Source organism: Aedes aegypti, chromosome 1 (genome assembly GCF_002204515.2).
Source record: "Aedes aegypti strain LVP_AGWG chromosome 1, AaegL5.0 Primary Assembly, whole genome shotgun sequence".
NCBI lineage: Eukaryota > Metazoa > Arthropoda > Insecta > Diptera > Culicidae > Aedes > Aedes aegypti.
The window spans coordinates 5,673,543-5,689,167 of record NC_035107.1 but is presented as its reverse complement, the minus strand read 5'-3'; the positions used below and the strand labels follow the sequence as shown (position 1 = coordinate 5,689,167).

The window sequence follows — 15,625 nt, the reverse complement described above, 5'->3', positions numbered from 1 at the left end:
TAAAAAAAATCAAAATCATAAAATATATCAAAACATTGCTAATTAATGAGAACATTTAGACTATTTCTACAATAAATTAAGGTACCGTGGGGTAAGTGGATACAGAAAAATCAATAGTCAACTTCATTGTTATGTACAGCTAACGTGAATAATGTAATTCAAACTTTTTTCTGTGGATAACAAATCAAGACCAACAATTGAAAAGGCCTCAAGTCCAAAATGTAAACAAATCGGGTTTCTGCTGATTTTAGTGTAAAACAGTCTATTCTTACTGAAACATACATTAGCCATTCAGAAATATGCATGAAAGTTGAAAAAATAACATTTTTCTCGAAGGCCCCATCTCATTTCCCACTAACTAGGATATTTATCGCAAATGCGGCCTTTTCCTAAAAAGGCCTCATTCCTATATTCAAATGGAACCGAGTTGAGGCCTATTAAACAAACATCCAAATTGCAATTTAGATCGCGAAAATCGTTCCAAATTCACTAGGCAGATGCAAGTTATACTACAGCCGCTCCGCTCTTTATATTATTTTACCCAGTGATTGTCTCAACGGTGATCATTATCAAGTTTCCCGTCGGGTTTTTGTGGAGTGATATATGTTGTATCATACTACCTAATAATACCTGTGTCAGCCTGTCTGTACTTCACGACTTGCTAACAAAAACACGATTTGGTTATAATTGCATGAAAAATAACGCTCAATTGAAATATCAATTTAATTGAACTAATATTTCCATACAATTTCTCGACGACACAGTCGCGTAGAACATACATTATGTTCATGGATGACGATGATTGAATAAATCATATATTTAATTGACCGAATGAATCTTGTTCGATAACACCAGAGCGAAGCGAAATGTGTTTCTGTGCTCACTTTTTATCCACCACTGCACACAACGGGGACGGCACTACCAGGTAAGTTCTTTCTTCTTCTCTTTCTTTGATTTTAGGTTCTGGCACTAGCAGAGTTCACAGGTAAGTTTACTTTTATTTCTTTTACTAACTGGACTACTCAAAACTAATTTTCTTTGCTTTTCAAACTAACTATTACTATATTTCACTTCTACTAATATTTCAAATTCACTCTACTCGATACGAAAGTTCTTCTGTTTGTTGATGTCCACTCCTTCGCTGATGATGACGGCAGGCGTCGTGTTGTCGAATAAATAAGAGACCGAGAACGTGTATCATTCGGCTTTTATACATGGGTTACTCCATCTTTTCTCGGTTGCCGGAAGACTGAAATCGCACCTTTCCGAAGGGAGCCATGATGATCAACATAAAAAGGCTGGTGCTAACGAACGATGACTAGTCACCCACAGATGGCGTGGCGATGCAATTTTCGTATGCGAACATGCTGGCCCCTTCAGAAATCACATTTCTGACAGCCGATCTTGATGACAACTGATGACAGATTTCTTCTCGGCGTTCGCTTCTGGTGACGTTGCTCTCGGTTGGTGATGATGTTGACGAGATCAGTTGCAGGATGTAAACAAAAAAAAGAGACCCGGTAGCGGGTTAAGATAATTTTATGATTAATGGACAGGTTCTTACCTTGTCCTTTTCACTAAAGGACCTTGAAAATTTTCGTTTTAGGAATCCGGATGTGACCCATCAGCGGACGGACGATTATGGCCAGAAGGATGGTGCATGACGACGGCATTATCAATTCCGCTTGCTGTGGTTGATGTGCATTCAGTGTTGGGCACACCATTTGTTTCCTCTGATGATTGCGGGGGCGGAATAGGCAACAAGCAAATCTTTGAGATCGGACGAGTGTATTGCCCAGTGGATGTTTGGATGGTTACCACACGGATGATTCCATCGGATCCGGGATGCGTGTCGACGATTCTCGCAGTGGGCCAGGACATCGGCGGAGTATTCTCATCTTTCAGAAGGACGAGTTGATTTCGTAGAATGGAAATCGGTGGATTGTACCATTTCGTCCGCGGTTGCAGTTCGCTTAAATATTCGAGATGCCACCGTTTCCAAATCAGTTGGAACAGTTTTTGTATTTGTTGATACTGCCGCAGACGGTTGAGAGGAATTTCGGTCACGTCGGTGTCAGGAACAGCCTTCAGTGCGGACCCGACGAGAAAGTGACCTGGTGTGAGGAGTTCACAGTCGGACGGATCATCGCTGAGCGGTATGATAGGACGCGAGTTAAGGCAACATTCGATTTGCGTCAACAATGTCTCCATGTCATCCGCTGCCAGGGTGTTATTGCCAAGTACACGGATAAAATGTTTTTGCGCGGAACGAATAGCAGCCTCCCATAGGCCACCAAAGTGGGAACCTTTCGGTGGATTAAAGTGCCAGCGGATCCCGTTTTTGGCACACTCTTGAGCGATGGATTGTTGATGCGTATTACTGTCGACTAAACTTCGAAGTTCGTTTGCTGCTCCGAGGAAATTACGACCATTATCGCTGTAAAGGTCGCTGCATAGGCCTCTCCGTGAGACGAATCGCCGTAATGCTTGCAGAAACTTGGCAGTGCTAAGATCAATAACCAGCTCTAAATGTACTGCGCGAGTGGAGAAGCAGACAAAAACTGCTACGTAGGCCTTGCCAGGAGATGCTCGACGGTGAACAGGCTTTATGGTAATGGGACCCCAGTAGTCAATGCCGGTCACGGAAAATGGTCGAGAAGCAGTGACACGGGGGGTTGGCAATTCGGCCATAAACTGCTCAAGGAGTTGTGGTTGTGCTCTAGTGCAAGTGACACAGTTGCGAACAATGGATCTGGCCAGGTTTCTGGCCCCTGTGATCCAATACCTTAGGCGTAAAACGGTAATCAGTAGTTGTGGGGCTGCATGTAAATGACGTTCGTGGAGTGTTCGCACGAGCAATTTAGATAGGGTATGTGAAGCAGGGAGGATAAGTTGATGCTTGCTATCAAATGGTTGAAGCGAATGTTTGAGACGACCTCCGATGCGCATTACCTGATCGTCAGACAGGAATGGGTGGAACCAGCGTAAACGGGACTTGATGGATACTTGTTTCGACTTTTCAAGCTGCTTCCATTCTTCAGAGAACGTTTCTCGTTGCACTTCACGAATCACGATCAACTCTGCTGCTTTCGTCTCTTCTGTTGTGACGTAGATCGTGTTGCTATTTCGTTTATTACTGATTGGTGTTTGACGACAATTTTGAATGAAGCGCAGACAGTAGGCGATTACTCTCAATAGGCGGTCGTAGTTAGAGAATTTTGACGTAAGCTGATCCATAAATGTGGGTTCTGGAGTTGCCGCATATGAAATTTTCGATCGTTTTTTAGCTTCTGTTAGTGCCTCAGCGCAAAGAGCCGAATCTGGGTGATCGAATGGCCATGAAGTTTGTGCAAGTTTCAACCACTTTGGCCCTTGCCACCAGAGTTTGTTTTCAAGAATATTTTCTGCCGTTATACCGCGAGACAATAAATCTGCGGGATTTTCTTGTCCAGATACATGATTCCAGGAACAGTTCTGAGTCGCGTGTTGAATTTTGGATACACGGTTTGCGACGAAAGTGGTCCAAGTTGATGGTGTCGCTTTCAGCCAACTGATGACTGTCATTGAATCGACCCAGAAGAAAACAGCTCCTGAGAGCTCTAATGATTGAGACACTTTCAAGTACAATTCAGCAGCAAGGAGTGCCCCACAGAGCTCGAGTCGAGGAATGCTCTGTTGTTTTAATGGTGCTACTCTAGACTTTGCTGTAAGAAGAGCTACCTTGAATTTACCAGATACGTCTGCAGTTCGAATATAACAGCATGCACCATATGCCTGCTGAGAAGCGTCAGAGAAAAAGTGGTATTGTATGTATGCAGGTTCGACTGTTAGTACAAATCGATTGATTCGTAGGCTGTTAAGGCGCGGCAGATCTGACATGTAAGTGTACCATCGTTCTTTCAATTGAAGTGGTAGCTCTTCGTCCCAACTCCAAGGCTTGCCGTTGTCATCCGTCAATGTCCACAATGCCTGCATGAATATTTTTGCCGATATAACAACTGGACCTAGTAGACCGAGGGGATCAAAAAGCCGTGCTATTTGTGAAAGAGCGATTCTCTTAGTTAGCTGTTGTGTGGACGACTCACTAGGGATTTGGATTTTATATTTCAATTGGTCTGAACCAGGTTCCCAATGTAAACCAAGAGATTTGATTGTTTGGTTGCGATCCAAATCAACCGAAGTTTGTAAGGCTCGATTTTCAGTAGCTAAATCTTCTAGTACAGCTTCTTCATTAGATGCCCACTTACGGAGTTGAAATCCTCCTTTAGAGAGAAGTGCTTCAAGCTGGTGGCGTAGTTGAATAGCTTCTTTGACGCTTCTTGCTCCCGAAAAAAGATCGTCTACATAGAAGTCGTTTCGTAAAACTTTCGCTGCCTCTGGAAAATGTTGCTGTTCATCGTTGGCTAGTTGTAATAGAACCCTTGTGGCGAGGAAAGGGGCACTTGCAGTGCCATAGGTTACCGTCTGCAATTCATAGGTGTTGAGAGGCTGATCGGGTGACTGCCTCCATACTATTCGTTGGAGCGGAGTATCGCGCTCATCAACAAGAACTTGTCGATACATTTGTTTAGCATCGGCGATGATCATGACTCGGTGTGTCCTAGAGCGCATAATTATAGACCGGATATCCTGTTGCACGGTCGGTCCTACCATAAGTGCATCATTGAGCGATGGGCCTTCAGCAGTCTTGCATGATGCGTCGAATACGACTCGCAGTTTTGTCGTAGTGCTTTCCTCTCGAATAACAGCGTGGTGTGGCATGTGATAACAAGGCGATGGAGGAGATTGGTAATCGTACACTTGTCTCATGTGGCCCAAGGCAAGGTACTCATCAATGAATGCTGTATATTGATCCGAAAGCTCCGAGTTGCAACCAAGACGACCTTCCAGCATGTGGAATCGTCGGACAGCAGTGCGACGATTGTCACCGAGTTGATTGAGAATGTGTTCCTTCACAGGTAAACGAACGATGTATCTACCTTCTGCGTTGCGTTTCACGTTGCGACGAAAGTGTTCTTCGCAAGCTGTTTCTTCGATGGAATAGTTTGTACTGCTATTATCTTCTTCAATTGTCCAAAATCGTTCGATGATCTGGTGTACTTCGGCAACCGTAGCGATATTTGCAACAATTGCAGGCTTTGAGACTCCTATTTGTGGCGTCTTACCCGAAACTAGCCAACCGAAGACGGAATTGGTAATTGTTGGAAACGATTCTCCCAGCTGAATGTGGCCAGACACTTTAAACAGGTCGAAGAAGATTTCAGCGCCGATAATTATGTCGACCGGTTTTGGCTCATGGAAAAAGGGATCAGCAAGTTGAACTTCAGGAGGTATTTTCCAATTGGACACATCGAACGAAGCGGACGGAAGATCAATAGTGACTTTGGGTAGCACTAAAAATTCGGCAGTGGTGCAGAAGTTGGTGACTCTCGAGCGAATCGACGCTTTAATTTTGTACCGTGCGTATGTTGTTGATTGCCCAATGCCAGAAATGGGAACGGATATTTTAATTCGTTGAGCTTTCACAAGCTGTGAGAGAGATTCGGTAATAAAGCAGCATTCACTACCAGAATCGAGAAGCGCCCTTGCAGTATGCTCATTGCCACAATTATCAACCAATTTAACGATGGCAGTGGCTAGCAATACGCTTCGAGTTTGCCCAGCTGTAGCGTAACTAGTGGGTGCAATGGAGGTTGCGGAAATCGACGGCTTGGGTAATTCACGAGATACAAAGGAAGAATCAAACGCCGGTTGAGTTGATTCGGTTGCTCTGGAGTGCACAGCAGCAGGATTCTCTGAAGTACACAGTTGGGTGTGGTGATGCCCCTTACATTTTCGACAGGTGCTTGATGACGAACAGTCCCGAGCTTGATGTCCCTTTCGTAGACAGTTGCGGCAGAGTTGGTGGCGACGAACTTCCTTCTCTTTAGCTCCTACTTCCAGTTTTGAAAAGGTCTGACACAGGTACAATGGATGATGTTCAGAGCACACGACGCATTTTCGGCTAGATTGAACTTGATTGGCTCCATGGCTAGTAACGAAACGCTGAATAGGCTTTTTTGTATGCTGATTAGATGAAGAAGCATCGACGATCTTCCCTTGAAGCGTTTGTAGAACGTTTACTCTTCGCTGAATAAAGGACGTTAGGTCTTTGAACATGACTTCGGGTTTGGCGGACGAAAATTCCTCCCAGTCTCGTCGAGTAGTGGGATCTAAGCGGACACTAAGCATGCGAATGAGTATAATATCCCAAAATTCAGTCTTTTCTCCAAGCTGCTTCAAGACTTTGACATTAGCTTCAAACTTCTCTACCAGCGAATGGAGTTCGGGTGCAGATTCCCGTTTGAGTGTAGCAAACTCGAAAAGGGCGTCGAGATACGTCTGTTTTAGGCGAATTGGATTTTGATAATGGTCGACAAGCATGTTCCAAGCAACGGTGTAATTGTTTGCACTGATTTCTATGGTTTGGATTAGTTTGAGGGCGTCGCCAGCTAAAGATGATCGCAGATAGTAAAACTTTTGAATCGACGAAAGGTCTTGCGAAGCGTGTACCAGCGAAACGAAAAGATCATGGAAATTCAGCCAATTATCAAGATTTCCATTAAATACTGGCAGTTTAACGTCGGGCAAGCGCACATGTGACGACGATCCAGGGAAATGCGAGATCGATGAAGAAGAAGCGTTAATTGTCGGTGTGGGAGGCGTTTTATTATGGGAGAGAAGGAATCCCTTCACACGGTAGTACACCGTTTCGAATTCGGTCCGTTGCTTTAGCTGAGCGTCGACGGATGATTCGTCGAGAGTTTCAAGTTCGGATTGAATCACCTTGAACTCTGACCAAAGTTCATTCAAGTTTTCCAGTCGCACTGGAATCTCGCAGGCATCACTTTCTTCATCGTAGTTTTCCACAAAATTTTGGATGAGGGAAAACGACGTCAGAAGACTCTTCTGTTTCGTTTTCAACGTTTTGATTCGGCGTTCCGTGGACATTGTGGTCAGCAGCGGGATCTGAAACCAAAAAACCGCGCAGATCACCCCGGAAATCGGCTAACTGTTTAGGAAATGCAATTACCTTATTTAAGGCAATTGTGTGCCTTGTATTAGTATTGAACAGCAAGCAGGAACTCTGACGGATACCAGTGTAATGATGTGGGTATCCGCTCCAAGATGAAGGAAGCAATTAACTTCGCTTATAGGTGAGCCGGGTCTGGAAAGCGAAAGACCGCGTAGCTCAAAAGGGTAACAGTAATGTTAATGGAATGCTAATTACCTTATTCAAGGCTAGCATGAGCCTTGTACCATTATCCAGTCAGCTTTCAGTTATGGCGGAGTCCAGCGCCTCAGCGATTCGATATGGCGGTTCCTACGTGCGTCGGGTTATGGCAATGATGGCAGCTCGTCTCACTAGTCGAGAAGGTTCCAGAACGGACGGAGAATCGACGTCCTAATCCGGCTCGAAGGACCAGATGTTCGATAACACCAGAGCGAAGCGAAATGTGTTTCTGTGCTCACTTTTTATCCACCACTGCACACAACGGGGACGGCACTACCAGGTAAGTTCTTTCTTCTTCTCTTTCTTTGATTTTAGGTTCTGGCACTAGCAGAGTTCACAGGTAAGTTTACTTTTATTTCTTTTACTAACTGGACTACTCAAAACTAATTTTCTTTGCTTTTCAAACTAACTATTACTATATTTCACTTCTACTAATATTTCAAATTCACTCTACTCGATACGAAAGTTCTTCTGTTTGTTGATGTCCACTCCTTCGCTGATGATGACGGCAGGCGTCGTGTTGTCGAATAAATAAGAGACCGAGAACGTGTATCATTCGGCTTTTATACATGGGTTACTCCATCTTTTCTCGGTTGCCGGAAGACTGAAATCGCACCTTTCCGAAGGGAGCCATGATGATCAACATAAAAAGGCTGGTGCTAACGAACGATGACTAGTCACCCACAGATGGCGTGGCGATGCAATTTTCGTATGCGAACAAATCTTTTCTTGCTGCTGACATTCCCGTCAGCCTCCTGGCACCGCCCATACAACCCCATTGAAAAATAACGAGCAAACATCTCTGGTTCCTACTGGGAAGTGGTTCCCACTGACAGCTCAATGTTTGTAAACAAATAACCGTTTGAGGAATAACAATAGATGATGGCGAAATCTTTTTCTCCGAAAAATTTCTTTTCTCGCATAACAACAGTTATTCGAACAAACAAACGGTTGTATTGCAGTACAGCAACTCGATTTGGGTTGATGTGATTAGCTAGAAACACATTTTAGTATTGGAGGAAAAATTCCCTATTATGATTAGGCCATTGTACGTTGTTGCTCTTGAGTTTGATGCTGACCACGAAAACATGGCTGCCTAGCACCGGGTTGATTCCCGTGTACCTTACTTTACCACTTAACACTCTTCTACACTTCAATTTTCTTGTTCTATCATCAATTTTTAATGATTTAAAAAAGGCCACATCTAAGGATGGTGAAAATATAAGCCACAACTAGAAGGCCGCAACACATTTTAGAGTAAACAAAGGCGTCAACTCACTGGCCTCATCCGCGTCGGCCGGCGTCTATGGGCACAAATCAAAAGGGCTGCATAGCTTTATTGTTTGACAAACGAAGATTGCGTTTTTCTCATTGTTTACTTTTTGGAGATGGGGCCTTTTCAATTGTTAGTCTTGAAATGAGGGACTAATATTCTTCAAATCGTCATTTATTTCGATTTTTCTGATTGTTATGTATTGAGTATGAGGGACTTGAAAATTTGCGCCAAATGATCCACTTGCCCCACCATGGTGGGGTAGGTGGATCACCAATAACAAACATCTGTTCTCAAAACAAATGTGGTGTAATTGTGTACGAATGCTATTACTCGCGTTCTTGTTATTAGTGCTAGTAATGTTACATTTTAATACTTTGAAATGAAAAATTATCTTTATTTAACCAAAATATATGTATATACATATTGTATTCATTAGTTCACACTAATTCGAACAAAAAAATATTGGAGCTAGAATAATTTGAAGAAAATTCATCCATTCATACACATAAGTTATATAGAAGTATTGTAAGATTATTCCTAATGATGTTTTATAAAAACACTCGTAGTTTAAAAATATTAGCTACATTTACTTTTGAATAACAAACTGCAATCCTTTTATTGTATTTATGAATATATTTGTATCAACTGTCTAGAACAATTTATATGCTCAAATAAGGTACGATTATATGCTTTCGAGCGGAAAATTTGTTGCTCTTCTACAACTTAGCTTAGATAAACCACGAAAAGTTTCGTGTAAATTTTAAAATTATTACTCTTTTATACCAGAAAGGTTAAAATAAACTTTTAGGTGGATTAATTCAAATTTTCTTTGTTCAACTTGACAAATTCAAGCTAGAAATGAATAAAGTTGAGGGAAAACAACATTTGCGGATACTAAAACTTATTAAAATTCTCGTAAGCAGTCTGCCAATAAATAATAATAATACTTGATCTACTTACCCCACCCCATTAAAAAGTAGGGGTAAGTGTACCATGTACAAGATATCTGTATTTATTTATAAAAATCACATATTTTTCATTGTGATTCATTCAATTAGAACTAAAATGCTCACCATGTGTCGAAAAAACTAATAGTATTCGACTTTAGACAGAGATACAGTGGATTTTTGATTGATGGAAAACAATTTTCAAATTAATTAATTTTTGCAGCACACAAGTTTGCTTGTGTTGGTGTACGTGTAGTACCAGTTTTGCAATAGTATCAGTGTGGGCGTAAGAATATAACCTAAAACGAAGTAATGGTGCGAAAACATTAACCATATTCAAGTATTTATGCTTAACATTGACGAATGATCCACTTACCCCACTGATACACTTCCCCCACTGTACCTTAAATCATTATTGTTCAAAGTAATTAAGGTACCGCGGGGCAAGTGGGTAAATGGGGTAAGTGAAAATAATTGGTATATTTTACTGAATATGTGAATTACCGTTTTAAACTCATGCGTAAACCCTCGAGGCCATTGAAAACATTACGATAGGTAAGAGATTTCTGAGATTTTTTAGCCATTATTGCACAATAGAGCGAAAGATTGTTAACCTGTCAACTATCACTCCGTAACAGGTTTGCAGCGTGCAATCTTATTTTAATATTTTCAGCGGAAAAAAGTTGCGGAAAATAATTTTCTGTACCACTTTTAAGTTGTCCCCTCTGACAGTTTTAAAGTGCATTAAAAAAAGTTTTAGAATTAATTCGACATAGACCTAAAAATAACTAAATTGAAACACAGTCAATTTTCTTATCACGTGGGGCAAGTGAAAAGTTTCTCATTAGAGATTGAGTTTGTATTTTCTTTTCCCGATAGATTCAAATTCCCGTCTTTTTTCCGGTTCGGTGGCCACCCTGTCTTGAGTTAACCGATGGTCTTTTTGGGCTTCTAAAACCATTTGAGTAAATTACAGGAATCGTAAGCCACGAAGATCCTTGCATTTCTGAAGTTATTTCATACTTCGAAGCATGCTCAATTTGTTATTATCCTACCTTAACTGATTATATACCTAACATAATTCTCGATCAAGCTGAAGATCCACAGACGAAAATACTATTCGTCAACATCAAATATTCAAAAAAAAAAAATACAAACGTCTTCAAACTCGCCAGGAAGTATCTCTCAACCCCTCCGAATACTGCTATGACTGGAAGATTATTCTCCACGGGAGAGTCCATTAGCATATTATATAATTTAGAAATTTTAATTTTAGGTAACGCAAATTGAAGCACTTTTTGAATACAAGAGATTATCATTTTCAATCATATATGAATTTTCACTATTCGGCCTATTCGGCTAAATAACATAATTCATTATTCGGCAAAATCAAAATTTTGATTATATTCGGTTAATCTCTAGTTCGAACATATGAAAAACCAATTGTTTCAACTTTTGATTCAGTCCAAGGATTACAAGAACTATTTCTCTTGCTAAACACTTTTCATTCTTTGATAGACAAAACTGAATTTCTATTTAAAATGAAATTTGTTGCGAAATGACTGAATTGCATAGGGTTTTGTGAGGATACACATTATCACTGTGGATTTTTACATTTTTTTACACTTAACACTCACCTGGAAAGTATTTCACAATCTAGAGGGGTATTTACTTCCCAACAAACATTTTTGCTGAATAAGAGCTGAGCAAATCACTCTAAAGCTTACTTCAGTTTGATAAACTATTGTTCAGCTACTAAAGTTATTTGGGTTAACCCTTTCGTCATCACAGCTTTGTTAGACAAAATAACTGTCAAGATGGCGTTTCTAAGAAAAGTGCCGAAACAAAAGTTGTTGCAAATAAGCTAAATTATTCAAAATCACTACGAAAATTTTTAATTGAAAATCAATAATAAGTTGATTGTTTTTCAATAGTTTGACCCTCAAGTCATCCATTTCAATGTTTGTTGTGACCAATGAGCAATGTAATTCAATCATGATTGAGCTAACCGTGCCAATTCGATTTAGTTAGCGTTCGTCGAAAATCGATATTAACAAATAAATATGTATACTTTCCACAAAATCTAGAATAATCTTCTCACAAAATCGTGGACATGAAATACACGGAAAACTTGGGCAGGACCCTCATAGAATGTGAGGCAGGACTATTGAAGAATTTTCACCAGGTTTCCATATGATCTTTGTCAGGATTTCAATCGAATCCGGAATAATCTTCACAAATTCCTATGCAATGTTTTCACACACAATCCTAGGTGAGTTTCTGACAGGATTATTTCGAAATTCTAGACTCATTTCAAAAACGAGTCTTCCAGAATGTTGAACATTTTTTAAAGCCAGGATATGATTCTTATAGATCCTGACTTACAGTGATTCTGGTGGACATCATTCTAACAAAGTCCATGACAGGATTCAAAACAGCATTCTGATCTATGGTGGTAGGTATTTTCATTCTTATGAATAAACCCTACAGAATCTTGAGCAAGACATTTAAAGCATCCTTATAGGATCCCAACTAGGATGCTCAGAAGCAACGATATTTTAGTCGATTTCTCAAAAAAAAAATTCCTTAATGACTAAATGACTATCGCTTACAAAACAAACTGCCCGCCGCACAATATTACTTCAAAAATATGGCCCGCTGTACAAAAAGGTTAAGCAGGCCTGACCTGTTTCTCTCCACTCGATTCTTGTTGAAAGATTCATGCCCAACCCATTTCAATTATAAGACGTCATAAAAGAATCTTCTATTGTTATTTTTTTTACCCAGTGCCACTCACCTCGAAATATCCTCATGACTAACCGCCCGCGGCGTTCCGACCGGCAGGCCCGATTCGAGCAGATTCGAGGACGCGTACCGCGACGAGGAGTTGTCCATCATGGGCGAATGTGATCGCAGCTCACCGGACACCGCGTGGTCCACCACGCTCTGACCGACCTGATTCATCGCACTGGTCGACAAGGAGTTGAGGTTGTTGATCGAGTTGGCCAACGCTTGCAGGATGTTGGTCTTCTGAACGATCAGCGTCGCTTTGTTGGTGATTGCTTTCAGCGTGGACACAGCCTCCTCGTGGACCACGTTTTCGAGATTTCGTTCTCCCTCACTAGTTCGCACACCGATCAGTTTGTCACCAACCGCGAGCCGGCCATCGACATGGGCCGCTCCACCTTCCATGATCTTCGTCACGTAGATTCCATTGTCGCCCGGGATGTGCTGATTGCCAATTCCGCCGGCAATCGAGAATCCCAGCCCCTTGGTGCCCTTGAAGAGTTCGATTTCCTCCTGCTTTGGAGCCTGAGCCGGAGGTCGTTTCCTTCGTATGTGCAGCGTTACCCTCTCGCCGGCTTTCTTCAACGCATCAACAGCTTCACCATGGGTCACATTCACTACATTCATGTCGTTGACGGCCACGATGCAATCGTTGACCTGCAGCCGTCCGTCAGCGTAAGCCGCTCCTCCAGGGATCACTTTGGTGATGTAGATCGACGCATCCAAGTTGATGTGCGGATTGTCCGTTCCGCCTGCTATCGAAAATCCGAGCCCGGTCGTACCCCGGACCAGGGCAATATCTTCGTACTCCCAAACGGAATCGCCATTGAGCTGCAAATGATATTGAGACAAGTTAATTTCCTATGATTTTCTGATGATCGTAAATGTTCAACTGACCTGTTTTGAGTCACTCGAATTTGATGTGTTTACCTGCCGGAAGAAACAAGAAAGAAAGAAAATTTGTCGTCACTAACATCGCTTAGGAGATTCCAACAGCAGTACACATAACAGTTAGAATAGCAAACACCGATTACGACTAATTTAAAGGGAAAAGCGAGAAATCTACTCTAAATTGGTCTTACTTTCATGGCTCTTCGGAACGGGTGGACGCGCGGATGATTGATCCGATCTCGGTCACGACGATGCACTCACTCTGATCTGAAAGGGGTAGAAATTGTGCGCACCAAAAGCGCGATCACGATCGATGGAAAAATTCAACCGATCCGCTGCTTATGCCTCTCTAGCTACATCTACTGGGGAGCCAAAACGGTTACGCGCAACCGAAAATAGGAGGGAATTTTGCTCGTTTTTCATATTTTCGTTCCGTGATTGCGGTGGTGACTCTGGTTGGCACTGTTTGATAGGAATGTGTTGCTTGTTTGCATATGTGTGCCGGCAGTCGCGGGAGCTCAAAACTCACTCAAAGTCAGTCAGTGGGTAAAACGGCGGAAAAGTTTGGCGAATCTCCGGCGATCGTGCGCTTCACTCGTCGGGTGATGTGGTAAGATATTTTTAATGTCGAACGTGAGCGTGACGACGGCCGGCGCTCTGTTGGGTGAGAGAATGAAAAGCACCTTCTCGGAAGGGAACGGGCCTTAAATTCCGACACGCACGTTATAAGGGGGAATTGTTATGAATATTTTACATGGAACGGTGTATGATTTGATTGACATTCATTGTAAAAAGAAATCAGGTGCGATCACAGAGATTTAAGTTTAGCACGGTGTTTATAGAGCTCCAGGAGAAAACCTTCAGCAATTCCTCCAGTGATTCGATAAGAGATTCGTTCAAGGATTCCTGCAAGAAAACATCTACAGGGATTCATTTAGAGATTTCATAAAGAGTTCCTACAATAATGCCTCTAGTGATTCTTTCATAGATTCACCTCTACAAGGATCCTTGGTGAGACATCTTCAAGGCTTCTCCAGGAATTACACTAGGACAACCCGATCAACCAGTGTTACAATTTCTTTATAGATTATTGTCTAACGATGACGATCGCCAACGACTCAAAACAAATCGATATCGATCGCTATCGAAAACCACTGACTGGATGACCTGGAGTCTACATGGATTACTCAAGATATTTCTCTAATGATTTCTTCAGAGATTCGTCCAGGAATTATTCCGGAAGTTCCTTCAGGGATTCCTCCTCGGATCACTACAAGGAACTCCTCCAGATGTTCTACAACTCACGAATTTCTCAAGGGATTGCTGAATAATTTACTCTAGAAATTCTCACAGAGTTACTACCAGGAAATTCGCTACATGATTGTTTCTAAGGATTTCCCAGATATTCATCCAGGGATTCATTCTGGGTCTCCAAAGATCCTCTGGGGATTCCTCCAAGAGTTCCTCTTGAAGTTTCTTCCAGAGATCCTCCCATGGATTCCTGCAGGAATTTCATCAGAAATCAGGATTCCTCCAGAGGTGCCTTCAGGAGTCCTTCAGTAATTTAATTAGATAATTGTTCAGAGATTCCTACAGGAATCTTCGGGGATTTTTCTAGGAAAATCTCTCCTGGGATTCCTGCAAAGATTACTACAGCTTTTTCTTCAGGAGTTTCTCCAAGGTTTGCTCAAGAAAAATCTCTACATGATAATGAGCTGGAAGAGAATCGACTGTATCTTCTTCTTCTTCTTGGCATTAACGTCCCCACTGGGACAGAGCCGGCAGCTCAGCTTAGTGTTCTTATGAGAACTTCCACAGTTATTAACTGAGTGCTTTCTTTGCCAAAGTTACCATTTTGCGCATTCGTACATCGTGTGGCAGATACGATGATAATCTATGCCCAGGGAAGTCAAGGAAATTTCTATTACGAAAAGATCCTGGACCGACCGGGATTTGAACCCTGACCTTCAGCATGGCTTTGTTTTGTAGCCGCGGACTCTTACCACTCGGCTAAGGAAGGCCCTAAACGTATATGCTGTATATTTTAATGAAATATGCTTTTCGTCTACTCAGTTTTTATTATATTGAACGGTTGTCAAAAAACAAAGACTGCGTAGCCGAAAAGTATATTAGACGTGTCATGAATTTCTTCAGGAATTCCTCAAAAATTTTTGCTCGAGAATCCCACCATAGACTCCTGCAAGAATTTCTCCAGAGATTATTCCAGGAATTTTACCGTGATTCCTCGAGGAATAACTCAAGATTTTTTTCTAGCGGTTCCTCCAGGGATTGCTCCAGGAACCCCTTTAGGAACTTATCCGCGATTACTCGAAAAACTTCTTCAGGATAGGAGGAATCTCTAAACAAAAATTTGCGAAGGAAACAACCCTGGAGGAATTCTTATTCTTTTTATGAAATCCCTTGGGTGAATCTCTGTAATTTCTAGATAAA

At 41.8% G+C, this 15,625-nt stretch overlaps 1 protein-coding gene across 15 annotated transcripts in view; it reads right to left on the bottom strand.

Annotated features, from left to right (window-relative positions):
* The window catches only part of LOC23687408 (disks large 1 tumor suppressor protein), a 181,970-nt gene that overhangs the window by 27,836 nt on the left and 138,509 nt on the right, over positions 1 to 15,625 (bottom strand). For 14 of the 15 annotated variants that reach the window (XM_021838808.1, XM_021838806.1, XM_021838810.1 and 11 more), the window contains 2 exons: positions 13,181 to 13,213; positions 12,294 to 13,114 (listed from right to left, as the gene is read on the bottom strand). In XM_021838808.1, the coding sequence (XP_021694500.1) occupies positions 12,294 to 13,114; positions 13,181 to 13,213 (854 nt within the window). Of the gene's footprint in view, positions 1 to 12,293; positions 13,115 to 13,180; positions 13,214 to 13,365; positions 13,551 to 15,625 lie in introns of those variants that run through there. The other variant, XM_021838820.1, reaches the window with a different exon arrangement.